This window comes from Eublepharis macularius, chromosome 7 (assembly GCF_028583425.1).
Source record: "Eublepharis macularius isolate TG4126 chromosome 7, MPM_Emac_v1.0, whole genome shotgun sequence".
Lineage (NCBI taxonomy): Eukaryota > Metazoa > Chordata > Lepidosauria > Squamata > Eublepharidae > Eublepharis > Eublepharis macularius.
Window position 1 is genome coordinate 88,348,552 of NC_072796.1, and position 27,593 is coordinate 88,376,144.

Here is a 27,593-nt window from a genome sequence, read left to right on the forward strand (position 1 = left end):
ATTTGTATATATTTTTGCACTTCACTGCTTCATCTAAGCCTTTAACCCATGTCAGTGAATAAATAAAAGCAATTTGATTTTTTTTACCTCGACTCCTAAGTGGTTATAAGTACTTTCCTGATTAATATTCAAAACAGGAGAAAATAAGGCTTATTACAATGGTACCCCTTTAGCGCAAAGGGAAGAAAACCTTATACTCGCATCCATGGTAGCTTACTTACTGAAAGGGACAACACACTTACACCAAAAAGAACATTCTGAAACTCATGGGTTTAGGTTAAAGATTCCAAGAGAGGGCTCTGGGTTGTGGCTGCTCTACCCACGATTATTAGATTTTATATAGATCCCACCGTTCTTAAACTCATCTACCTCATGGCCATAGTGCTATACATGGCTGACTTTTGCTACAGAAAAAAATTAGTATCTACTGGCACTAGCTTCCCTCTAAGCCTCGGAACAGCCGATTGGATCAATGCCGTAGTTTGCAATGTTCTCTTTAGACATCATAAAAGATGAACTATGAAAATTTGTAAAAAGAGGGAAACGGGGGTGGTAAATATTCATAAATGAAGAGGTTTTTATTGTACAGCTGTACTTAGGACACATACTAAATAACAGCAAAAAGTTAATAATAGGATTAGGGTTAAGATCTTCAGTGGTGCACAAATCTCAATTTTGTATTATATACTAGGGAACAGTTTGCACAAGTCAAGAACTGGAAACTATTTATTAGCAAATATACAATATAGGCTTTTTGAAACATATTCCATTCCTTCATAACAAGGAAAAACTGTTCGGTGATTGCATTCAATAGTTCCTTTTTAATATGTTAGTATCTGTCATGAAATTAAGATAGAAATCTGAATATAAGCTGCTTTTCTTAAAAAATATCAATGTAAAGTTTCAAAAAAGTGCAAAAAAATCTCAGTGGTTTATTTAAAAAGTGCTCTGATATGCTTGATGCCAAGGTTTTCCAACACTACAGGTGCAGAGAAACTCCTGCAGATTAAGGTGCACTGCCAAAAAAGCAGAAACTATAGCAATACTGTTTTCCTGTAGAAAGAAAAGAGAAGTGACATGCGGTTTCCCTTCAGGTTACAGTGACATTTAGGCAGTCTTTATGGTTTTTCTTCTGTGATTTTTCATTAGGGGGAAAAAAAACACCCCATAATCCGACGTCTTCTTCAACTCTGTCATGGTAATTTAACATGCCTAAAAAGACTGGAGCGATTCTTTTACTTTATGCACTACTGTTTGTTTACACAAAGCTGTAGGAGACCAATTAGATTTTTCTGAGTCTTTGTTGCTGTTCGCTTTAGGAACCTCTGCTACTGTGTATTTAAGATTTGCAAAGAAGCCTTTCTTGGATTTTCGATGCTTAAGATCTTCCATGCCAAGGAACCTTTTTTTGCTTTCATCTAGTTCTTTTTGCAGAAGAGATACTGTGGCTTCAAGTTCACGGACACGTTTAGCCCAGTTTTGAAGGCCTTCAATCTCTTGTTCCTACGGAAGCATTAGATGTACATTAGAAGGTTATTCATGGAACTTACTTAATCATCTCCCTAAGCTAAAATGAAGCTAGTTATCCTAGCTGAATTGTTAGAATGTTACCTCAGAATACAGAACATAGTGAAGGCCATCTTGAAACTACTGGTTGGAGAGATTTATTATTTATTATTTGAATATCAAGGAAAAGATACTGTAGTATAGTATTTTCATGCTCTGTAATATATTTACTTACGATATACTGTCTGAGGTTATTCCAAAATACTATTTTATATACCTCAGTTCCCTTTAAAATTCTCCAAAGCAATTTATAACAATGATACAATGAGTAGGCTCCTATAAACTTTCTGTTGGTTGAACATAATCTTTTTCCATCTTTTTCTTCGTCTGAAAGTAGAGATGGGCACGAACAGCAATATGAACTAAAAAAACCCATAAACAGCCCAATCTGCTGTTCACGAACAAGCTGTTTGTGAGGCCCCATTCCAATTGAACAGGTGGTCATTGCAAGCCTCTTCGTTGCTGTTTGTCAAGCCAGACAATCTGGCACCTGCAATCAGTTCCCATGGCAACTCAGTCAGGGATTGTCTGAACTCTCTCTGAACTCCTGCTGTTGCCCTGGAAACCCCAATCTAAGCCCAATTTAGCTTGATAGGCAGGTCTTCCTTCCAAGTGTGGACTGGAGCTCCAAATTTGTTACAAGAGGAAAAGACCAGGGGGGAGGGGGCTCCCAGCTCTGGCTTTCAGGGAGAGACAGCTGCTGTTAGAGAGACAGGGTGAGTGCATTGGAGCTTGAATTTTCTTTGTGTGTGGTGGGATAGGGATCTACCCCTTCAGGTTCCAGCGCTGCTGCCAGGCTCTGGGGCCAAGCTATTATTTATTATTGGTACATATCCTGCTGCCTGCTCAGGTAGGATTTCTGGGAGTGGTGCAGTAGGGATCTTGATGGCTGGAGGAGAGTCTGCTGGCCCCCACGAACAATGAACAACGAACATGTTTGTGAACAGGATCATGTTCGTCAATGTTCGTGGATAGCAACGAACAATGAACACCATGTTCGTTGGGGTTTTTTCTGTTCGTTCCCATGTCTGTCTGAAAGCCTACGCTTTGAGATCTGGCAACCAGCAAAGGTTAAATAAATCACAGAAGGCCTCAGTGAAAAGGAAGCATCTGGAAAGATTGCAGATGCAAGAGAGGCAAACAGACAGGTGGTAGAGTCTATTCCAATAGTGGCTCCGTTCAGACTTTATTGCAATTGTCTGGATGCAGGACACTCCACTGCACCAGGATCCGAAGCCGATTTATTAATCAAAGTTCATACTAACTGTGGTTTCATGGAATCTCTGAATGCAGAAATGATCTCTTAAACTTGACTTGTTCTCTGGTGATGCCCCGCAAGGCTTACACAATCGGCATTAGACAAGGATTTGTGTGATTGTCTACAAGCTAAATTCTGGTTTCAGAAAATAAAATAAACTATAGCTTTCTCATGATGTTTGAACTAGCATAGTAAATGCAATAAAAACCATATAAACAAACTAACACACAATATCCTATCCTTAGTGACCAGCAGTCCTTCCATATGAAGGTGGTTTTCTAACACAGAAGACAAGATCATAAGCTAAGAACCTACATTAGATTTGAATAGAAACATAAGTACAGAAATCTTATTCTATTGATCTGGCAAATTTATTATGTTGTTGCTTTCAGTTCCTTCATAATGCTAATGCTTAGAGGTACAATACTGTTACAAACAGAATCACAACTATGCAAGTAGGACACACAAAGGTTGCAATGCAACTTTAAGAGAAATATGACAAACCTTGAACATTAACACTTGCTTCAGTCTATTATTCTCTTCAACTGTTTTTTTACAGGCATCATTGGCATCTTGTAGCATTTCATTTAGTTTTTGCATTTTCAACTTCAGCAATTTGATTAACTGCAAACAAGATTATTTTCCTGTTAAAACATTGTAAGCACCAAGGATAAATGGTTGTAAAACAACTCTCTTAAGAGGAGTTTGGAGATATGAAAGTGTATTAACTATTATTTATAATATTTTAGCTAATGAAGTTATATCAAGTCTGACCGGCAGGAGCAATGAAGCTTTCAGACCATTCTTTAACTATTTATTACCACCCAATAAGCTTTTTGCCCAAACCCAGTAATTTGAAGAGTGAATTCTACTACATTATATCCCACTGAGGTCCCTCCCCAAACCCTGCCCAGTCCCCAGCCCCAAACTCCGGGAATTTCCCAACCCTGAGTTGGCTACTCTACCTGTGAGGTATGTTAGGCTGAGCATGTGAATGACCCAAAGTCACTCAACAAGCTTCCACAGCAGAATGGGGATTCATACCTGGTTCTCCCAGACCACAGTCTGACACTGTACCCATTACACCATACTGGTAGATCTTAAAGTCATAGGGTATGTAACCTGAAGGGCTACAATCCACTACATATTTACAGCTAATTGTATGTGAAACTTCATATAGTCCAGTTCTACCTTCTATTTGGTTACTTTGTTTAGCAGCAACAGATATAGGGGTGTAATGGCAGGGTATTAACTGTACAAGGAACAGTAACTTGTGTACTTGCACAGAGCTGCCTCTGGGAGTCCCCTGAACCCCTGGGACAGTATTTGGGAGGAAGCTGTCAGGGGGTATAGTCTCCCCCCCAAAAAAAAAATTAGTACTCACAGTTCATTAGATACAATCCACAAAGTCCAAGTGACTGGTAGCAATAACAAGGGAAGTTACCTCATCTCTCTCTTCACACTGCCTTGACAAAGCATCTGAAGTTCTCTGAATTATCATCTTGTATTTAACATCTGTGTGTAATGAAAAATGTTATGAATATTTGTACCACATACTGAAGAATAGTACAGCTCAGAAATGTAAAACAATTTCTTACCTCGATTAGTTTCTCCTTCTGTAATGTCTGAATTAGGATTTTCCAAAGCGAAGGCACTGGGCTCTCCAAACTTTAGCTTCAACTGCTGTATTTTTATCTCTCGATCCTTGAACAATGAGATATATTTTGAGGTTATTATCATCAAAGAATATTGAAAAATGTACGAAGAGATTTTCAGTCTCTTACTGTGCCAGGAAAAACCTGTAAAAATTATGTTAATCACATGACCAATAGTCCAATTGTCTTTAACCTTATAATCTCCTTAATGAAAATAAAGCATTGTGAAAAGTGTTTTAATTTTGTGCCACATGCCTATCCCAAATAGGACTTTTGGTTATTAAATGTTTTAAAAACTTTTTCACATCTCTATAGAGTTCTCTCAGTACAATCCATTAATGCTGCTGGGCAAAGTACTTACTCTCACGTGACATCAGTTACAGTATTCTTGCAGCACAAGCATTTCAAATACAGGAATATATTCAAAACAGCCAAGATAAACAACCTGAAAAAAAATCTTACAGCTTTTATCTCTCACCATTACTTTTAAATAGAATTCCTGGATACAATTTTAAATAAGTGCAAATTGAGCTAAGTCAGGATAAATAGTTTTCTGGGAAGACATACCTCAACTTTTGCTTGTTCAGCTATGAACTCTTCAACTGGAACATAGTGCTCTTCAATTTGCTCCATTGCACACATATATGCATGTTTCTTTATAGCCTCCTTGTACATTTCAAATTTACTCTCCAGTTTCTCTTCATAGCTTTCTTTCATCTCTTCCAGACGTTTACTGGATAGGGTAGCATTAAGACTTACAGAACACTTTTAAGGACTTAGTTACTATTAACCCTCAAATAGGCTGCAATTTTACATTAAGAATAAAATTACATGAGCCATGGAGATTGGATCCCCACATTTTTTTTTAAATAAAATTTTATTGGTGAGTGGAAAAACAAAAGAAAATTTTCCAAATTTAACACATATAATCCCATTTTTTCCCCTTACTCTGTCCCCCACCCTTTTCCTCCCCCCTCCCTATTGACTTCCAATAGCTTTCCAACCCTTAACCCTTCTTATTACTTAAATCTATTTCATTTATATTTTCCTACCAACTTTGAATCATAATATCTCTTACTCTAAGCACATTCTTATTCTTTTACATAAACTCTATCAAACATACTATCAATATAGTATATCTCATATCAATATAACATAACAATATAGTATAATATATAGCAGGGATCGCACTATCTCTTACTTTAAACTTATTCTATTTCTTTTCTTTTAAGCATATACTCCATCAAATACACTATCAATATAGTATATATTATAGTAATATATTATATATATATTGTATGCTATGCCACCAATGTAGCACAGCACACAACACCATATAGCACAACCACATAATATGTTATAATATAGAGTCTGATCCACTAACCCGTTATTTTATGTTATATATCATATATAGTATACCTCATTGAGATATCTGTTTACCCCTTCTCATTATCCCATATATTCAATGTAAAATTCCCTTAAATATTATATTAGCTTAGATTATAATTACATTCCCCCTAAATGGTAAGATCCCTTCTCTCTTCTCATTGCAACATTGTTCTTTAAAAATTTTCAAACTGCCACAGTTCTCCTTTTACATCCCACTTTTTTTCCAAAAATTGTTTCAATTTCCCCCAATCAACAATATATTGTCCTAGGTCAAGATCTTTAAGTTTCCTTGTCATTTTGTCCATTTCTGCCATGTACAGCAATTTGTAAATCCAGTCTTCTACAGTTGGTATTTCTTGTGTCTTCCATTTCTGCGCATACAAAAGTCTTGCCGCTGCTGTCATATAAAATAACAATGTTCTATACTGCATTGGAACTGCCTCCATTCCCAAGCAGTAGCAACAATTCTGGGTTCTTATTTATTTGTATTTGTAAAATCTCATTTATTGCTTCAATTATTTCTCCCCAGTACTGTTTAGCTACTTCACATGTCCACCACATATGATATAATGATCCTTCATGCTTTTTACATTTCCAGCATTTGTCTGACATGTTAGTATTTCCTAGCGCAATTTTCTTTGGTGTTAAATACCATCTGTAAATCATTTTATACACATTCTCTTTAATGTTCGTACAAGTTGAAATCTTCACTGTATTTTTCCATAGGTACTCCCATGCCTCCATTGTTATTTCTTTATGAAAGTTTATTGCCCACTTCACCATCTGGACTTTTACTGTTTCGTCCACCGTAAACCATTTTAAAAGTAATTTGTAAATCTTGGATATTTCTTTCTTGCCTTCTTGTAGTATCACTTCCTCTAACTCCGAATTTTCCAATCTTATTCCTCCTCTCTGGCAGTCCGCATTATAAAGGTCTCTGATCTGTCTGTACTGGAACCATCCATAACAAGGAGACAATTCTTCTTCTGTCTTTATTCTCAGCTTTGAATATTGTATTTGTGTAATCTCCTTGTAAGTTAGACATTGCTGTTCGTTATCAACAGTTCTCGGATCTATTACTTCATACGGAACCACCCATGAAGGAATTCCATCTTCCATATACAACTTGTATTTCTTCCAGACCGTGAAGAGGCTTCTCCGAATATAGTGATGCAAAAACATAGAGTCCGCTTTTACTTTGTCATACCACATGTATGCATGCCATCCAAATATTTTTTATGTCCCTCCAGGGCCAGCAACTTACGGTTTTTTAACATTATCCAGTCTTTCAACCATACAAGACATACTGCCTCATGATACAGTCTTACGTTGGGCAGTTGCAAGCCACCTCTTTCCTTCGCATCTTGTAAAACCTTCATTTTCACTCGTGGTTTCTTGCCTGCCCACACAAAATCTGAGATTTTCCTTTGCCATTTATCAAATTGTTTGGAGTCTCGGATAATTGGTATAGTTTGCAACAAGAACATCACACGTGGTAAGATGTTCATTTTTACTGCTGCAATTCTTCCCAGCCATGATAAATTCAGTTTGTTCCATTTTATTAAGTCTCTCCCTATTTGTATCCACAGTTTCTCATAATTATTTTTGAACAAATCTATATTTTTCACAGTCAGTTCAATGCCAAGATATTTATTAGTCACCTCACAGTCTGTTATCTCCGTTAGCTCTTGCTGCTTCTGTTTAGTCATATTCTTACATAAAATCTTTGACTTCTTTTTGTTCACGTAAAATCCAGCCAAATCTCCAAACTCTTTTATTTTCTCTATTACCTTTGGCATATTTTCAATTGGATCCTCTACTATTAACATTATGTCATCCGCAAAAGCTCTGACCTTGTAAGAAAACTCTTTTATTTTCATACCTCGGATTGTGTCATCTTCACGTATTTGAATCATCAATATTTCCAAAATCAAAATAAACAACAATGGAGACAATGGGCATCCCTGTCTAGTTCCTTTGCTGATTTTCAATTTTTTTGTCAAATCCTCATTCACTATGATTGCTGCACTCTGGTCTCTATAAATTTCCTTGACCGCTTGTATGAACTTTTCTCCCATTTGCAGCTTTTCCATGGTAGCAAACATAAAGTCCCAGTTCAGATTGTCAAATGCTTTTTCCGCGTCTACGAAGAAAAAACCAACCTCTCTGTCACAGTGCTTGTCATAGTATTCAATAGCGTTTATTACTGTCCTCAAATTGTCTTTAATTTGTCTGTTAGGTAGAAATCCCACCTGTTTTTCAGCAATGAATTCCGACATCCATCCTTTCAACCTCTCTGCCAACACCTCTGCAAATATTTTATAGTCATTATTCAACAACGAAATTGGTCTGTAATTTTTAACATTGGTCAAATCTTGACCTTCCTTCGGAATCAGCGATATACTGGCTTCGTTCCATGAATCAGGAATCCTTTGATCTTGCATCACTCCATTCATTGCCTCTTTCAGAAAGGGCGCCAGTTCGTTAGCCATCACTTTATAAAACTTTGCCATTAGTCCATCTGGTCCTGGCGCCTGGTCCTGGTCCTGGCGCCTTTCCTATTTTCGTTGATTGTATAGCTTCCTTTATTTCATCTTCCGTCACTTCCTTATTTAATTTCTCTTTCCATTTTTCAGGAATTGTCGGAATTTTCATCTTCTCTAGGTATTCCACTATTGAATCTTTGCTCACTTCTTTTTTTTGGTACAATTTTGCATAAAACTTAAAAAAGGCTCTACTAATAGCCGCTTGGTCCATAAGCACATTATGTGGTGATCCCCACATATTTTTTAATGTGTAAAAGCAGCTACAGAAGAGGCAACTTTATGCCAGGGCCAGGAAAACAAGGAGCTTAAATAAAATAAAGGTTAGAATATGTATACCTCCTGCCTTTTCTCTTGGCTCAAGGTGACTATAGCTCTTGGGACATTTTAAGGCCTTAAAAGGTAAGGACCAAATGTTTGAAATCTACCCCTCAACCCTGGCCACCACATTTTAGACCTACTGAAGTTTCCATACAATATTCAAAAGACATGCCCCCATGAAGCACATTATAGTAATCTAACCTGGATATTTCTAAACAGCCTAACACTTTGAAATAATTTGAACTTACATAAAAAATAAAGATCATGCAAGACTAATAGGCTACCAACATAACATCTAGTTTCCAGTATGGTATTGATTCAATATCAAATCTTCATTTTAGAACTAATGATTCGTCATCCTAACAACACACCTACTCAATGCACATATGCAATACTTTGTTCTTTGCCATTACAAGATCTTACAACATACCGCCAGGATTCTTCAGTTTCCAACAGTTGTTGAAACATTGCTTCTGCCATTTCTTTCCGTATCTGCACTTCAAGAAGCAGCTTGCTTTGTCTTTCTGAAATCAGTTTCTCCTTTAGGAGCTCAGTAGTTTTCAAGAGATCCTGCGATATATTGTTGTGATATTATCAGGAATCAGAAGAATCAAGTATCTCTAGATTCAAGTTTTATCATAAACTGTTATCCTGTTCAGTTGAGGTAAGACTGTTCAACCTGGCTCCTCCCTGTTTTCCTGGAACAGTAAGCTGATCAGCGGTCCTGATTGGGGAGGGAAGAGCATAGAGCCAGCGACCAACCATCCAACTGTCAGCAGTGATCCTGAGAAAACTGAATGGGAACAACCAGTCTTAATGAGAATTATAATTTGGGTAGGCATTCCTGTGTCAGGGGAGATGGAACATTCCCAAGTACTGTTCTGGGTAAGATGCCTTGGGGATCCTTATGGATTGAAAGGAGGGATGATAGAATGAATAAATAAATATTTATAACATAGAAAGGAATGTTAGCCAGCTGTAGTACATGCCCTTCACTGTAACTTAGTGTGTAGTTTTGTAAGAACCTGTGACAATTCTCTTATACAACTAGGAAAATGTTTAGGATGTCAAACTTGCCAAGGGATTGGGGCAAGTAACACTACCAAAACCTCCAATCAATATATATTGATTTAAAACCCTATTATAAATGTGTTTATATTGTTACACAAGTTGCATTTGGAGTGTATTCCCTACCCCAAATCAAACTCCAATATATCAGAGCAAAACAAAGTGTCCCACAACACAAAAAGTCTAGTTTTGTTGGCGAATATCAGTTTGTTTCACAGCTTTCAGACTTGGTTTCAAATACCAACCTTGATATACACCTCAGCACGAGAGAATTTTGCCCCCTCCATGCTTGAATATTCAATAACATTCCACAGAACTATTGTGAGTTATCAGGCCATACTTCTGTGAAATGAAAATGTATCTTTCCAAAGCTCTTCATACTGCTAAAAAAAACTTCTCTCAAATGAACCCAATCAAATTGCCTGAGGGAAAATGTCTCAATCATAATTCAATTGATTTTTCTGAGGTTCTTTTATACCCCAAGTGCTTTTTTAAAAACAGCAAAAAACCAAGTAGTAAATAGGTGTACTTTCAGGAACCAATCCATCACGAAGTGAGAAAGAATGTTATCCTAGAATGATGGTAAACAACTTTAATGCTCAATCCCATTAATCATATCTAAAATTGAAACTGATGTGCAAATTATTTCAGTAGGACCAATGACTTACAGCTTAGTTTTAGGTCTGTTTACAACTAGGTAAATATACAGGGGATTACAGCTTTATTTGTCAGAGAATCAAGTCCTCAAATCAACCTAGTCATAACACTTCTTAAATCAATACACCAGCACATGGGATAGCTCATACCAACTGCTGCAAGCATGCAACATACATCAGCATTGCAATGTGAAAGCACAAGCATTTAGGATCAGAGTTCCAGTGAGAACCCTCTCAACCAGTGAGACTCTTCTCCTTCGACAGAAAGTGCAGTTTCTGAGGTCTTCATAAAATCAACTAATTGTATTTATAAATACAAACAAATATTATTCACTCAGAATCAAAGAAAGAAGAAATCAGTGGGCACATCCGGTAGCTGTAGCTGGGTTAACAGAAAAATTCAGAAAATGTATTAAAAACAACATGGCAAGCAACACATTAACAGTAAAGGGAACACAGCTGTAGATATGGAAGACCTCCTTTAAAGGGTATTAATGAGAATGTCCAATTCTCAACCTAGCCAAGCCAAACCAAGTTCCTGCCTACAGTACTTGAAGAAGGCATCTGGCCAACATCTGTGTACTGGGTCAAGCATACCAGCGTAACAATCTGCTTGTAACAACCTCGAGATTTGTCACACTTAAACCACTGCCTTTATGAGCAATGTAGACTTATCGGGGAAAAAAAATCACACAGGCAAGTAAAAACAACATGTACGCTTTGGGACAGTTTTAAATTACCTCATGTGTCATAATGCTAATATCTATTTCTTCTTCAGAGGAAGAGGATGATATATTAGTATCATCTGGAAGTTCCTCAGCAGATATGTCATCAAACTGCACTGTGGGCTTACCTTCCCTCCCACTGTTTTGTGGGTTGAAATAATCAAAGATTTTAGGTTGAAATGTTTGAATAATCTGAAAAAAACAGAAGAGGCACAAATGAGGATAAATATGCAGCTTCTCTACATATTTTAGTTTGGGGTTATTTGCCTTAGAAATCTACTTAAGAAGTTGGGGATACACACTTGCAGCCCAATCATATATCTGTTTATTTACAAGCTAATTCCTGTTGATAGCTAGGCTGGAGTTAAACTGGATGTGATGGACAGACTTAAGTCCATCCTCTTTGACCTGTTCTGCCAGACCCCCTTTAACCTTGCTGGTGTGGTAGACAGCCAAACAGCTTTTACTATGGAGAAAAGAAAATCAGTGAGCCATTATGATGTAGTGGTTCAGACACCCAGATTTGAGAAACACCAGATTTGAGTCCCCTCTCTGCCATGGAAGCTCACTGGGTGACCTTGGGCCAGTCACACATTCTCAGCCTTACTTACCTCACAGGGCTGTTGCAAAGATTAAATGGAACATAGGAGAATGTTGTTCTAAAGCCACTAGATACTTATTTGGAAGAAAAGCAGGGTATAAGCATCTATATAAATGAAATTGTACTCACTTGCTTTGCTACAGCAGAAAACTTCATTACGTGCAGGGTCTCATCATATGTAGAGGCACATTGGTTAATGTTAACTATCATACAAGCTTTGCCTTTACCACAGAAGAATGGTTGAAATAAGCGGGTTAGCTTACTCTCTCTGAAGGGAATATATGCCTGCCTTAACCTTGAAGAGAAAATGGTATGAACATTAATGCCAAGATACAATAGTAAGGCCAGGTGTGTATACAGTCATATATGATATTTGTTCTTCACCTATAGAAGACACAAGAAGTCTTGTTGATGCAGCTCAACTGTCAAGAAGAATCACAGTATTTGAAATGAACAACTACAAAAAGGACTGAGATAAGGGTCGCTAAATAATTAAAATATATTCTTATCCAATTAGAAGTGGGTTATTGATGTAAAACTTGATCTAACATGCAATACATCCAATTCAATCCTCAGTTACTAGAAAGTAACTAATAAATAATGTAACAAAGTAATTATAACTCATACGCAATCAAATATACTTGATGTTGGGTCCAAACATTCCAAATATGTACAACAACTTTCTTTTAATCTTCCTTCTTTCTGAAGAGCTTCTGGGTTAAACCTCATTTTGGAGTCTTCGTCAGAGGAAGGAGTAAATACAATCATACATATTTCTATAGAGTCATTAAAATTAATAGTCAAAATGATTCTTTGATAACATATCATAGAAGAGTAGTACAAACACAAAGAAGGTAAGCCAGACCAAACAACACTTACCAAACAATATAAGCAGGAAAAAATAACTGAATCATTGCACAGAAGGCACCAATCAACACTTCCTCCAAAGACAAAACTTCAAATATTAATTCCCGCTGGTAAAGCCCTCTTAACAATAGCGCTATCTGGTAGGTTTATGAAGACATAGGTCTAAACCTCTAACAGCTGTATGCAGAATTACAATATCACCTTAAAAGCACACAGTTTAATGAGTTGCAGTAATAATTTCTCTATTCTACAGAAAGCAAGACAATTCTAAATTAAGATTTAATGCATGTGGTGTGTAGGTCTTTAGTCTGTATATACAGATATACTGTATATCTCAGTGCTTTTGTAGTTGTTGTTGATGCAGCTATCATTAAACTTAGTTGCAATTAAATAATTTTTCATCTTCTTCCCTTCTGTCCACACACCGGGAATGGGAAACCTGCAACTATCTTAGAGCTTAGTTTCTTCTCAGACCAAGCAAGCAGGAATGGGAATGATGGATTAAGTCAGGAAAGCAGCCTGCTGAACTGACAATAATCACGTCTGCTTGCCAAATGTCGAATCTGTTCATTTAAAATATTTTAGACTCTGTTTTTTCCATAAATGTGTTAGAGTCAGCTAACAATAAAATTGCAACTGAATAAATATATAACAGCATAAGAACTATGATCTTTTTTATTTGTCATCATAAAAAACAGAAAGTTACTTAAAATATTTGTATGCACTTTTCCACCCAAGGCAGCAAACATTTGAATATTAAAAAGAACATTTAATATTAAAAAATCAATAAACACACACACACAACACCATGGAGGGGGACCAATAACAGTTACAGCGGGAAATATGCCAAACAAAACATGCAGTTGCTGGTGGGTGCTGAGAGATAAATTAATCCCCCTGGGAAGGGAGTACCAAAGTTTTGGCACCACAACCTAGGAGGCCCTTTCTTGGGTTGTCATCTGTCTAGCCACAGATGATGATGATAACAACAACATTCAATTTCACGACCTGATTACGGCGGAAGCTGGGTAGCTGGCTCAAGGTTGACTCAGCCTTCCATCCTTCTGAGGTCGGTAAAATGAGTACCCAGTTTCCTGGGAGTAAAGTGTAGATCACTGGGGAAGGCAATGGCAAACCACCCCGTAAAAAGTCTGCCAAGAAAACGTTGTGATGTGACGTCCCCCCGTGGGTCAGTAGTGACTCGGTGCTTGCACAGGGGACTACCTTTACCTTTTTTTATAGAAGCATTTACAAAGTGTGTTATTATTATCCTCACAACAATCACCCTGTGAGGTGGATGGGACTGAGAAAGATCTGAGAAACTGTGATTGAGCCAGAGTCACCCAGCTGGCTTTAAGCAGAAGAGTGGGGAATCAAACCCAGTCCTCCAGATTAAAGTCCTGCCACTCTAAACCATTACACCAAACTGGAGCTGAGCTGGTGTAGATGGAACACGACTGGACTAATAGGGTCCTTATTGCCCACTCCAAATAGCACTTTAACTGCAGCATTCTGCACCAACTGCAGTCTCCAGACAATCTTCAAGGGCAGCCCCATGCAGAGTTCATGCAGTAATCTAATGTAAATGTGACCAGGGCATACATTATAGTGGCAAGATCATTCTTGCCCAAGAATGGCCACAGCTGGCTTACCAGTAGAAACTGGTAAAAGGCACCCCTGACTATAGTTGCCACCTGCTTATACAACAGGAGGTCTGGGTCCAGGAGCATCCCCAGGCTATGAACCCTCTCCTTTACAGGGAGTGCAACCCAATCCAGAAGAGGAGATGGTCCAGTTCCGGGTTCAGGCCTTCTCCCCGTCACCAGTTCCCCTTTGTTTTGTAGGAATTAAAAAACCCTTATCATAAAAGACAAATTACTTAAAAGCTTGGACTTTAATGAAGCTGAACTGTTCTTTATTATATTTGTTAATTAAATGGATTACATAGTCCCTAGAAGTTTCCACAGCATTTTTACCCACAGGAAACTCAACTTGTAGCACTGTGCTAGACTTCCCACAACTTGGGGATGTGGCAAGCATGGCACTGGGTTCCAAAATTTGATTTTTCACACTTACTTAGGATTTTGATTTTGTTTCAGAGCTGCAATGCATTTTCCAAGGATAAGAAGAGAATTATTAATATTGCCTGCTTCTTTCAGCCTGTCTCCAAAGCTTTGCGTTTTATTGCAACGTTCTGATCCAGCTAGGTCACACAGAGAGAGTCTAAACAAATAAATACCTGAAGTTAAAACTTGCTGCATTGCTTTAGATAGGTTGGTACAAGTGAGATCCAGTGTTATATAACACATGCTGCAGAATAACAACTTTCAGTTTGCTGGAAGTCAAAGTGATCTTCCACTAAACATTGCCCTGAACAGAAAAGCAAAGAGACAGATATACAGCTCAGAGATGTCCCATTGTTTGGTTCTGAGTTTTCCTATTAACCCTTAGGTGGCAAGCAACTCTACAAATACACCAAAGGGCAGAATGGTTTAAGTACTGTAAAATCAATTAGTCTTTGTGGCATTTGCCAAAGTATATTCTCAAAGTAAATACTTTTGTCCTCTCAGTTCTTAGGATATCAACAAAATCATGAGAAAACCAAAGTAAAGCATTGCTTCATAAGGATTCAGCCAATTTTGACTGCTTGTGCCCAGGAAAAGTGTTCTAAGGTAAGGAAAACAAACAAATGAACTCACTTGCCTAGGTAGTGAGGTCAGATTGACCTGAAGAAGGGGGAGGAAGTAACTAAAATTTTGTTCTGTCTTCTACAACACCTCCCTCCATATAGGGAGGGCAGGAAGGGTTACATCAGAGCTTAGTTCTTGTGGCCCCTTATTCCGAAATCTATTTGACTACCACATCAGATTAATAAAGTACACTTTTATTTTTACAATAGATTAAGACCACTAATATGCTTTCTGAGAAATACAAATTCTAGTACAGTTTAGCAGAAGAGAGAAAACACTTACTCAGACACTCCAAGAACACGTGGCACAGTCTCATCACTCAAGTTGATTAGTCTGATAGAAAAGATGCTGTGACTAGAAAAGTACAGAAACATGCTTGGTTTCATATTTAAAAGTTATTCCATTTACTCAAAACATCCATCTAATATTTTCCCAATAGGATGTACGTACTACACGTGATGAGTCAGGTCCTGGACCAGACTCAGTCAAACATTCATGAGGGACCAATCTAAACTTTTCAGTCACTCTGTGTGGCTCCAAACACTGCAAGGAAAAAGGCAAGGCCCTGTGTGCCTCTTCTTTGGGCTTGTAAGATTAGGAGGACAATTACACTGTCTCTTACTCATGTTTCAGATGGGGATAATCAAAGAGTTAGAAAGGTCTAGAATCTGTATATCCTTGCTCTCTACTATCCTGCCACTATCCTTTGATGTGTAAATTGATGTGTAGATTGTATAAATAAATAAATATTCTCAGGGACTTCCTCCTTCTTGCACCACATCTTCCTCTCATGGTCTCTCCCCTTCTTCATTTTGACACAATGGATGCAGAACATGCCATCCTGCCATCCACCGGCATCTTTAGACTAGACAGCTAGAAAGAATCCTGTCTCTTCCCTTTCCTATCCTATATGGAGTTCCAACAATAAATGAACTTATATTTCTTTTCTAAAGTTTAACTAAGGCTCTGACGTTTCTTTCCATTCTGCCCCACAGGCACATACAAATATGCTTCTCTGCAGACTATGCAACTCTAACAGGGCTCCTGCTACCCTGAGCATGTAGAACTCAAGGAAGGGGTAAATGGGCCCCCTGTGGCCATGGTGAATATGGCTTCAGAGGGAAGCCTGAAGCCCCTTCTTCTCTCTCTCTCAGTGTTTGGAGCCATGTGGTGCGACTGAGAGGTTTTTAATAGTCTCCACCTGAGTGTGTGACTAAGAGACAGGTGCCTGCACTATGATCCAGTTCATTGTCACATGAAATGGGTATTCTGGTCTTAAACTCTGTCTGGGTCCAGAATAGAAGACATGCTTAATCAAAACCCTGCCTTGGGAACCCTATTTTGGGGTAGAAAATGGCATATAAATATATTTTTAAGGTGTCAATACTTTCCAATATCACATTAGTGTTTTAACCCACAGCAGTTACTTAAAATTAAATAGCTGTCGGCTTCCTTGAGTGATTTTTGACGCCATCCATTTACAAAATGGAGGCAGGCAGCCATGAAAGCACCATCATTACTGCCTGCCTCTGTTTTGTAAATGAATGGTGTAAAAATCTTGCAAGGAAGCCAGCAGCCTTCTGTGAGTATCGCGCTATTTTTAGACCGTGGGGAAATGGCCTTAGGAAGAAAACAAGGCCAATTCAGAATAATTTCTGTTAGCAGAAGAATTATCAATGGCCAAAAGGATGAGATTTACAGTAAAGGTGTCTCTGAACTAAGACTTATGGGAAATAGATGGTTTTGTTTGAAGTATCAATATTAGACTGTTAGAACTAATAGTGCTACTGCTGCTGTCAAACATGTCTTTACGTCTGTTCACAAGCCTGTCCAGGGAACCTGTAATGCTTAGTAACAAGGGGAGAACCAGGGCTTTTAAACTCCCCTCTGTCTGGAGATCAGGGGGCGGGGCTACTAGCCATGTGACCATTTTCTCCGAGAGCAACCCGTTCCACCACCTCTTTTCCCAGAAAAAAAGCCCTGGGGAGAACCAAATATTTCCCACACCTCAGGCCTTTATTTCTGGAGGTACATGCAGGTACAGAGTACCAGCACCTCCTTCAGCAGGCAGGCTTATGACTGAACATCATAAGTACTGGCACATCTTTTTTTTCCCCTTGAAGTGGAAAAAACAAACGACCACATACAAAGCTGCATCCAACTCTGAATTTTCATTCTTTCCCTAACAGGAAAAAGTATTATGCATAGAATTCAAGACAGAATACCTTTAGATGTTGTTAATTTACATCAAGTAAATTAAATTTTTATTTGACCAGATGTATCTGTACAGTATATGACTTCAAAAAATCCAAGCACTCAGGTTGCCACATGGCAAGAATAAGCTGAAAAGTCCAATATGTGTACAGTTCTGTAGTCTGAAGCCCTAGAACTGCTACCAGCTTAAGAAGAAAGGCTTAACTATATTTAGAAAGAGCGAACCTTCTACTTGATTGCTGATTCGTCTTAGTGCATGCCAAACTTCTGTTTTTGTTTCCTATTTTAAGTATTTTGTAAGCTTCATCTATGCTCTTTATATTGATCCACTTCAAGTCTGGATAAGAAAATATTTTTCAAGTTATTTTTAAATTATGTCTACTAAAGGCATAAAATGATTCATTAGCAATACAGCATAAAAGATTTAGCAAGTTAAATGCAAGAACGAAAAGGGTGACCAAGACAAAACAGAAAAGCAGCTTTTCTGCAACAAAAGTTGCAACAAAACATTTATAATTAAATTGGGTTGAATGAACTACTCCCTTCTGTGAGTGAAGAAGTTTCCTGTAGAGTTTCCTCTCATACAGGGTACCAGAGAAAGCACAGCAATACTTTCAACTGCCCACATGAGTGTATAAACAAATTTAATAGAGCAGTAATATTATACTTATCCAACAAGCCCATCAGTATCTGAAAATCAAAATTAAGAATTTGCGCACATATCTAAATGTCTCTTGTAACATAAAATCCCAATTCACAGTATTACACTTTGTTCTGATACTGAAACTAGCAAGGGATGATCGAATTAAATGGTATGCCCTGAACCTTTCAGGAAGCCTTTCATAAAGACATATACAAGAGGCCGCTAAAAGTTTGCAACATGAAGGATTTTGACAATAGCTGTAAGTTGAATAAAAGCAGCAAAGAGTACACAATGGTTAATTTTCCCAATTAGATAAAATGTTTAACTTCATTTACATTTTTAAAGGTTTCTTTTTGGAATGTTTTCTATATTTTTATTATGTACGTATCAATTAAAGAAAATCTAGTAATGGAATGCCCCGGCCCCAAACTTACCTGGGCCGGCGTTTGCGGACCCAAGCGGCCAGGGGGAAGCAAGCAGGAGTGGTGTCCATGCTGGCCCTGCAGAAACGCGCTCACAGCCTCGGGCTAGGAATGTGGAATTGAATGATCCCAGCCAATCAGAGCAGCTGTCTGGGAGCTACAAGGGCGGGAGCCGTTGCCTGACCTGAGTGAACGAGTTTTCACTCAGGTCCTCCTGCCCTCTATATGGTACTGGGCCAGCCTCCTCTGGACGCAGTCGGCTCCGGAACAGCGATCCCCACCCACCCTCCGCAGGATCAATTTAGAAGGTTTAGTATGGTTATACGGTTATGTGGGGGGTTGGCGGCGGTATTGCTGATAATAGTGTATTGTCATTCTGAGTTAAGCATTGTTGGGCTTTATGGAAGATGTTGATGTGTTATTTGTCACAACTTTCAGTGGGCGGTTTGGGCGTTGGGCACCGATCCCTTGGGGGGGAAAGGGCCTGTGTGCACTGTTTCCCCATAGAGGGGATCCCCATAAGGGGTCTTGGACCAGGCTTGGCAGTGGTAAGCCCAGCTCGGGGGGCTGACAGAACAAGCCTGCGTTCAGGTGACAGGGGGCCACGCAGAGGCTACCGCCTAGTGTGGCTTCCTCATACATCATCCCATGGTGTCCCCTTTCAGCAGGCGGGCTGATAGGGTGGAGAGTCATCATTGACAGGCGGGTCTGCCGATGCTGGGATCCGTGCCCTACGCTGCCATGGCTCCTTTATTCTGTAATCAATAAAGTTGTGGCCTATTTTCTCCAAACAAGCGTCGGTGTGTTTATTCTGCTTGGAAGACCCGGGCCATATCAAGCTGGGCCCGCAAGCTGCTTTACATTAAGCTGTTTATTATATTGCCTTGAACACTGTGTGGCAGAAAAGTGGCCTAACATTGTATAAACATAACATCTTTTAAAAGTAACACTCAAAGAAAAGCCGTAAAGCAGTCTGTAGATTGGGAAGAGTTCCAACTGGATTTCACAACATGAATTCAGCATTAACTATGTGAAGTAATGTGTTTAATGGAGCGTTACCACTTAGGGATTGTAGTCAACAAAACTCCAAACATGGAGAATAAATGCATCTTTACACCTCATAATCCATGGGCTGGATCCCACTACACTACTCAGCTAAGGGCAGTACATTCTGTCATACATCAACACAAGCAACTCCCCAGCCCAAACCAAGGCTTCATACAGAACAGAGTGGTGGGATGTAACAGTCTCATTGGAGGGGGGGGGGGTGTATACTCTGTATACACATACACAAACATACAGACACACATATATCACAACAGGATGAACATACTTTCTGCTTTTGCCTCCTATTACTACAGATAAGACATTTTTGTGATAGAAGTCTGCTTTTAAAGATGTAACAGCTAAAAATATGTTTGAAGTACCTCTGACTCCCAAATAGGAAAGAGGCAACATCCACAAGGTTTTCAGCAATATTAGAGCTACGGAGAGTGGTATTAACGCCCCCTAGTGTTAAGAGCTTCCCCATGCATCTGAAGCTTGCCCATGTCTATTCCATTAGGTGGTCCAATACAGTAAGTATTCTTAGACCTCCCATTTCCATTATTTAATCATTGCACTGAACCTATAACTTTGAAGGGTTATCATTACCTTTTACATAAGAATTTCCTCCTTGATCTTCACAGATCCTTAGAACTTTGCGCTTTTGAGTTTTTGATATTGGTAATAAGTCCAGTAGTTCATATATGTACTCATTGTAGATTTCAAAGAAAGAAACCCAGACAGAGAAAAGTATTTTCTGATGCTTGGTACATCTTTCAGAATCTAGCAGTTCATTTCTTTGGTCTGTTAACCAGAAGTAGGAAAAAGGTAGAATAACTCAAAACATCAGTTGTATGTAAGTGTAAACAAACATAAAGGTCCTCAGGAAAGATGTGCCCCCAAACCAAGACAACAAAGTAAGTACCACACAATTATACTTATGTATCTTTAACAACTGATTCAAAACCTTTAGAGCAAAATACATGCTTCTGCATTAATTCTTTCCCTCTTTTTTCATGGAAATTAATATTTCCAAAAGAAATTTGTTAACCATAACCATTTAGCAGTTACCTAATTGGTCCAAAGCAAGACTGGGTGAGCTACGGTTACTACAAGTTGAATCTGATGTACCCAACGTTGTGGTAAGCTTCAACGTATTATCAGCCTCCTTGATAGACATAAAAAGATTAAGATTAATGGTGTTCTAATATGTATCCAATTATTATGCTATGCCAGTATATACTTTTTCCAGTATCTACAAGGTGTAAAATTGTCCATTAAATAAAGATTTTTTTAAAAATGATCTAATTAAATTTTCAAACTTAGTATTTGAAAACTTTCAGTTTACATACTTTGATACAAGTGCAGAACAGTCTATAAATTATTATTACTATTCAACTGCCATGAGCTCAGTAGGTGGCCTTAGGTAAGCCACTCCTCTCAGCCCCAGCTGCCTTGTGGGGATAACAACAACACGGACTTTGTTCACCACTCTGGGCGGGGCACTAATCTGTCTAGAAGAGCAGTATATAGGCACAGATACTATTTCTTGCTGTGGATTGCACAGCATAACTCAATGCACATACAAGGGGCCCTCTTGACTGGAAACTCCATGTTTCCCTTACACTGCGTAGTGCTACCATCAAACACTTCTAATGCAGGGTTATCTTCAAAGCCCTTCTTGCCACTGACCTCTTTCAAAGAGGCAAGGAGTGCAGCTTTTATGGATTCTTCTCGCTTAGACTGCAAATCATCCAGCCTTTTGATAAGATTGCTGAAGCAAGGCTTTAAGTTCATCTTTTGATACTGTCTTTCTCGTATATGGTTAAAGATCATCTCAAGAGCACGAGGCAGGATACCACCATCTTTTGGACAACCTGTGGAAATAATTCATTTTTCTTGTGTTATATGCTATAGTTTTTGCAGCTGCTAAAATTTGCGTTTCTTGTATAGAATTGTGAACATTGAACAGAGAATGTACCATGAACAGTGAACGTTTTGCCAGCATTAGTGACACCATAGGTAAACACAAGACCATTCATTCCTTTGATGTATGCTTTTACTATCTCACTCATTGTACCTTCAAAAAATTCACTTTGAGTACTGTCTGGTCCAAAAACCTAAAGAGAGAACAGAGTGTTATACTGTCGTTGAGAGAACATCGTTTTGTTTGAATATGTGCTTTATTGTTGAGCTTCTCTACATAGCAATAGCCCAATGCTGTCTGGTCACTTTGGCCCAATGGCCTCTTTGAGAGTAAGTGTGCTGTAATGGTTAGGGAAAGAAGACCCACAATGAAGCTTACTGGATAAACTATGGACAGTTATTCTCTCTAAGCCAATCTACCCCTAAGGATTATTCTAAAGGATAAAATGGGCAGGTAGGGACTCACTATTCATACCACCTTGAGCTACATCAAACCAAAGGTATTTTCAGGTGGGCAGCCGTGTTGGTCTGCAGTAGAACAGCAGGATTTGAGTCCAGTGAGGATTAGAGACCAACACGATTTTAAGGGTATAAGCTTTTGATAGTTAAAGCTTATTTGAAGAAGGAAGCTCTTGAAAGCTTATACCCTGAAAATCTTGTTAGTCTCTAGCGTGCCACTGGATTTAAATTCTGCTTTTCAAAGGGTTAAGTAATAAATAATAGCATTTAAGTGATAAAAGTTCTATTAATCAAACCTTCCTAAAATCACATTAAGGATTTCTAGTTAGAATCTGACAGAATTGTTATTCTCATACAGTGGTCCACATTTTATCTAGTTATGCATTTAAGGGTGCAATTTACTCTGGACTAAGCTATATGTCTGTGGACTTATTTCTGAGTAAGCACTCTGGATCAAAGTGCAGTGTTACAGTGCCTTAAGTCTATTTTGTCCCCAAAGGAAGTTAATCTTACCTGAGTAAAGGTGAATCGATGTGCACATTGCCCAATTCCCTTTTCACTGTTCTTCATTGCAGCTGATTCTTTAGGTGCCCGAAGAGTTACTTTTTCTTGGTTTTCAATAGTTAAGCAGTCCTTAACAGTATATAAGTTACTTTAAATAAATTTCCTGAAAAGTACTTCATCTACTAAAATTAACACCTTAGGTTTTAAGCACTCCAAGTGCTCTGCCAAGTACCATCAGAGCGTGAAGTGACCTTCTCCAAGGTGAGAAAAGAGGGGAAGGGACCAGTGAGAGAGAAGCAGACAGGAAAATTTGCGAGATGTCTGAGGAATTTTTGATGATTAATGTTTTCAGGAAAGTGATCTCTTATTCTTAAATAAATACTTTTCTTAGATTTCACCTCCATCCCTTTCCCAGTATCCAGTGCTGGTTAAAAAAATCGACTGCCCTACAGGAATCCTTCTTACCAATCCCATGCTCTACTTGTACATTTGTAAATAAAACAAATATTACAACAACACTTGAAGGTTCCACTCCTCCAAAGGGAACCAATCCAGGAGGTGCAGCTTCTAGAATGTTCTGCCCCTCAGACAAGTGTGGAGGATGTTACTGTGATTCTATGTATATGCCCTTTGTTGTTCATTTTGTCTTTTTTGAATTGTTCTTGAAATACAAATTTTAGGTCAATTTCATATTTAACCAAAAGCATTTTGATGTTGTATATGATTTTAAATATACATCTAAAAGCCCTCTGTTCCAAGACAGCCTATTTCCTAAAAGTTTTTTTTTTAAATTGTATCTCATTTTCCTGTTTTGGTTATCCAAGTTTTGTCATCAAACACCCTCCAAATGTTACATCCTTTCTCTATATCCTGCAGTAATTAAAGCTAGAATCTCACTAAATATTAATAAAGGGGTAAAGCGAATCAAATCCACATTCCTGTGTCTGCAGTTGTAAAAATGGAACATCACATTTGATACAAAATTCTGAACCTGATTCTACACACATGCATCCAACTAGTGATAAGCTGTACAATTCACCTGGTCTTCATTGTTTTCAAGCTCTGCCTTGGAGAAAGGTCGCACTCTCAAGTACACTTTCAACGGCTGACACACATCCTAAAAAAAATTAAAGATGACAGTAACAGCCTTCAGATGAAGTTGCCAGAAATGTCTGAGTTGTGTATTTCCACTTCAACCTTCAGTATTTCTCCACTTGTCTTCATGCTTCACCCAGCTCACCTTGTCCCTGTCTGTGCACTCCTCACTCTGAAAACTTCTCTCTGTCAAACATATCAAACGTCTTTCCAACAGCCTTCTGCTACAGGACTACATCCCATAACAGACATGCCTTGGCTCCGTTTGCTAGTCATTTCTGGTTGGTTCCAACTTCACGAGTTAAGCTGCTTGTGCAACTTCCCTCCTTCAGCTTCAGTCCACTTCATGCTCAGTGTTGTTCCAAAGACTGCAGGAGAAATTCCTCCTTTCCTCCTCAGCTGACAGAAATACACTTGAACTGATAGAAAATTACCATAGGATCCAACACATTGGGCATTTATTTATTGAAACCACAACACACAATGATAATGCAAGGACTTCACGTGAGAAAATATCTGCAGAAGCAGTCACAAGAAAGCTTGCCTTGTCTAGCAGAACCATAATCGCCATCCAATAATTAAGAGGATTCAGGGTGGGCCCACTTTAGCGATATTAATGTAGACATTCCCACTCTGATTCTGCCATCATTTATATATTCCAGAGGGAAATACAGGATACAAAGCAAATTGAAAAGGGGTGACTATGTAATTTAAACACTTATACACCACTATTTTCAATGGGGACACAAAGTGGTTTACAAAGATTTTTCCTCAACTATCATCCTGTGAGATAGGTTAGGCTGAGAAAGAATTTAAAATAAGTGGAAATTGAATTAACTATAAGGATTAAATATAAGGATTGAGTAACTAATAATATTTTCTTTCTTTGATAAGATTTGTATAATGCACCAAACTGAATGTCTGAAGGTATAGACGAGTCAAATTGATTGACTAGGTGATGAGAGTTATATAGAATTACCATAAAAAGACAGAATGAGTAATATATAGAGAATAAGTCAAATTGTTTGATTTAAATGTGTAAGATTTTTATGGTTTATGATATATAGGTTTATGATATATAGAAATATTTAAAAATGGAAAATGGGATAAATTGTTTATCTAAGATGGAAACAAAGACTTACAGTTTGGGTATATAATAAGAAAAAATAGTTAAGGATGTACTGCTTAGTATAATGGAGAATATATATTTGTTTTAGATAGAGGAATTTAATAGAAGTAAGGGAAAAGGGACAAAGGGTTGGAAAACTGTTGGAAGTCAACAAAAGGGGGGGGGGAAAGGGAGGGGGTTAGAAATGAAAAATTTGGGGAAAATTGAATGTAAATGTAAAAAAAAAACGGATTCTAACCCAATAAAAATTTTTTCAAAAAAAAAAAAAAAAGTGGAAATTGAATAGTTTTGAACACATTTTCTGAATAGTTAAACCTTTATTTAATATAAATAGCCATGTTTCTATTATCTTTTTCAAAGTTTCACAGGACATGGTACACATTTTGGAAGACTAGTATAGTTGCTTTACTTTGCCTTTTCAAGCAACCAATCTGTCACTGCTTCCTTACTTCCTGCAGAAACATGCAAAAGAGTATCTATCTAATTTTTATTCTAGATCTAAGACTGTTCACCACTTTTCACACAAGCTCCATTTTGCATAAAATAATTTTATTTTGTATCACTGGGAATGTTTAATAATTCCTCCATACAGGTAGGAGAAAGTGATTTCATTTTCAAACAGCCTGTTACATTAAAAAAAGAAAAAAGAAAAACTCTTTAATGTCTACATAAAGTCAAACAGCAAGCAGCTCACCTCTTCCTCATAATGTTCTTTAGCGCTGGATATCTCTGACAACTCCAGGGGCAAAGTTAAGCCCACCTTAGACACCAAATCCTTCATACTACACGTTGTTGAGAGCACACCAGTTCCTTCCTGACAATTCATTGTTTCACTGTAAGATGAGAGTAATAGCAGGTTTGTGTTGGATCCAACCCTCTAGATTTTTACTGATAAAACACTTCCCCTTTAAGTCAATGATATACTTTTTAGATATTTTAATGCTTCAGCATTGTGGCCACTAAAACCCCCACTTGTTCTCAAAACCTTACAAAAGCAAGAGAAAAATCATACGCGTAGTGAGGCTGCAGCTACAAACAAGTTTAACAAAGCTTTATACACACCCTAATGATGAGACATAAGCCTCCTTCTATGAGTAGAAAGATGCCCGTTTCACGGTAATACCAGAAACTGTTTATTTGGCCCAAACCACAGATTAACATGTGATGGGATCCAAGCCCACAGAATTCAAGCCCAAACCCAGGTTCTGCTTTCAGAACCAATGCCCCCCTGAGTAACACCACTATCCATTACACCTATGCTTACAAAGCTAGGCCACCTGCTTCTCCACCCACCCACCTCATAAGGAAACAAAGCAAACATGCAGCAATTTAGCAGGCTCATTAAGCAGCTTCCTCTGATACTTATCTCAAGTCAGTTTTACAGATGGGCTACTACCAAGGCCAAGACACAAGCGATTCACTCTCAGCTACAAAATGAACACACAATACAGAAGCAGATCTGGACCTGCGGACAGATCCTATTTAACATAAATAAACATACCAAGGCATGTACAGACCTCAGCTGCTCTGTAGTACACAATATAACACTTGGCCATAAATAATGTGCCTGAACTTGTGCAGAGTACCTTCCACTTGGGTCTCTTTAAATACATAATGCACCAATTTAATGTAATCTACCTAAAGGTCTTGGGCACTTCCAGAAACAAATAATTTAAAAAATACTTTGACTCTGAAATTTCTTGCCTATCAAACTCCAGTTGTGCTTAACATACCCATCAACTTTCAACCCCTTAATATATTTCTTTACTGCAGTATTTGCACTCCTTACATATATTCATGGCTCTTACAGCCCAGTCTTATGCAGATTGGGCACACTTACACCTTTTGGTTACCAAAGGCTTACATATACCTAGCACTTCATAAAAGCAGCATGTCTGGTTGTAATCCTGCATGCAATTACTCAGTACAGCTAGCAAATGTACAAAGAATCAGGCTTCTTTCCCACACTTTCATTCAAACTTTGTTCTACTCCTTAGTTTTACAGATAAGACTTTTTCTTGCTTTTGCACACGTTTCCTTTATCTTACAATTGACTTTACATTTCTTTTGTGTTTACTTACCTACTTTGTCTATAAGCACTACTAAACCCCACTCTCTATTTTATCTCTGATACTCTCTATGCCCCACACCCCCAAGTTTTATAGGCTGGCCATTGACCAATAAGGAACAGTCAAGTAAGTTATTAATATCCATCAATCCACTCCTAGTCCCACCCTCTAAATGACTTAGGAAGCAATTATCCTAAGAATGTCTACTCAAAATCTTACTCAGGTCTATTCAATGAGGTTTACTCTCAAGAAAGTGTTCTTAGGAGTGTGCTGTTAGAACACTAACAGACAAGCAGTTCACAGGCCACAGGCAGGCCTATAAAATCTAATGCCTTACTGTTGTGTAAAACCACTATTCTGATTTGGTGCTATTTGGGCTTGCAAATATTTTGATGTCAGCATCTTAGTACAAATGGTGATATACTTCTGCCATCTTACGCTTTCTGGAAATAATATTCTCAGAACTTACTTTCTGGATAAAGAGGATAGGATCAGATAGTACTCATGTGCATAGCAGGCAAAAGTCATTAAAGTTGACAGTCAATTCCACAATACTAATTGCAGGCCCAGGAAATAAGGAAAAATAAGCTTGAAGTCAAAGCAGCCATCGCTCATGCAAACAAGTTTAACAAAACTTTATACACACATACACCCACTTCCTCTCTGTGATACACCCTGCTGTGTATCTTTGTTCAGTATGACAATTCTTTAATCAAAAATGTTTCATATCAGCCTCTGATATGAAATTA

At 38.1% G+C, this 27,593-nt stretch overlaps 1 protein-coding gene across 1 annotated transcript; it reads right to left on the minus strand.

The window, feature by feature from the left end:
- Positions 1–669: 669 nt before the first annotated feature.
- Positions 670–25,601, minus strand: LOC129333953 (kinesin-like protein KIF20A). Its single transcript, XM_054985883.1, has 18 exons — positions 25,470–25,601; positions 23,591–23,668; positions 22,561–22,680; positions 21,644–21,782; positions 21,355–21,539; positions 20,734–20,830; positions 20,272–20,445; positions 17,779–17,890; positions 15,622–15,693; positions 14,726–14,872; positions 11,912–12,077; positions 11,197–11,373; positions 9,163–9,302; positions 5,047–5,212; positions 4,423–4,528; positions 4,269–4,339; positions 3,329–3,448; positions 670–1,503 (listed from the first exon to the last, which is right to left on the minus strand). Exons 1-18 carry the CDS (start codon positions 25,599–25,601, stop codon positions 1,213–1,215), a joined length of 2,493 nt encoding a protein of 830 aa, XP_054841858.1. The 3' UTR covers positions 670–1,212.
- Positions 25,602–27,593: the final 1,992 nt, after the last annotated feature.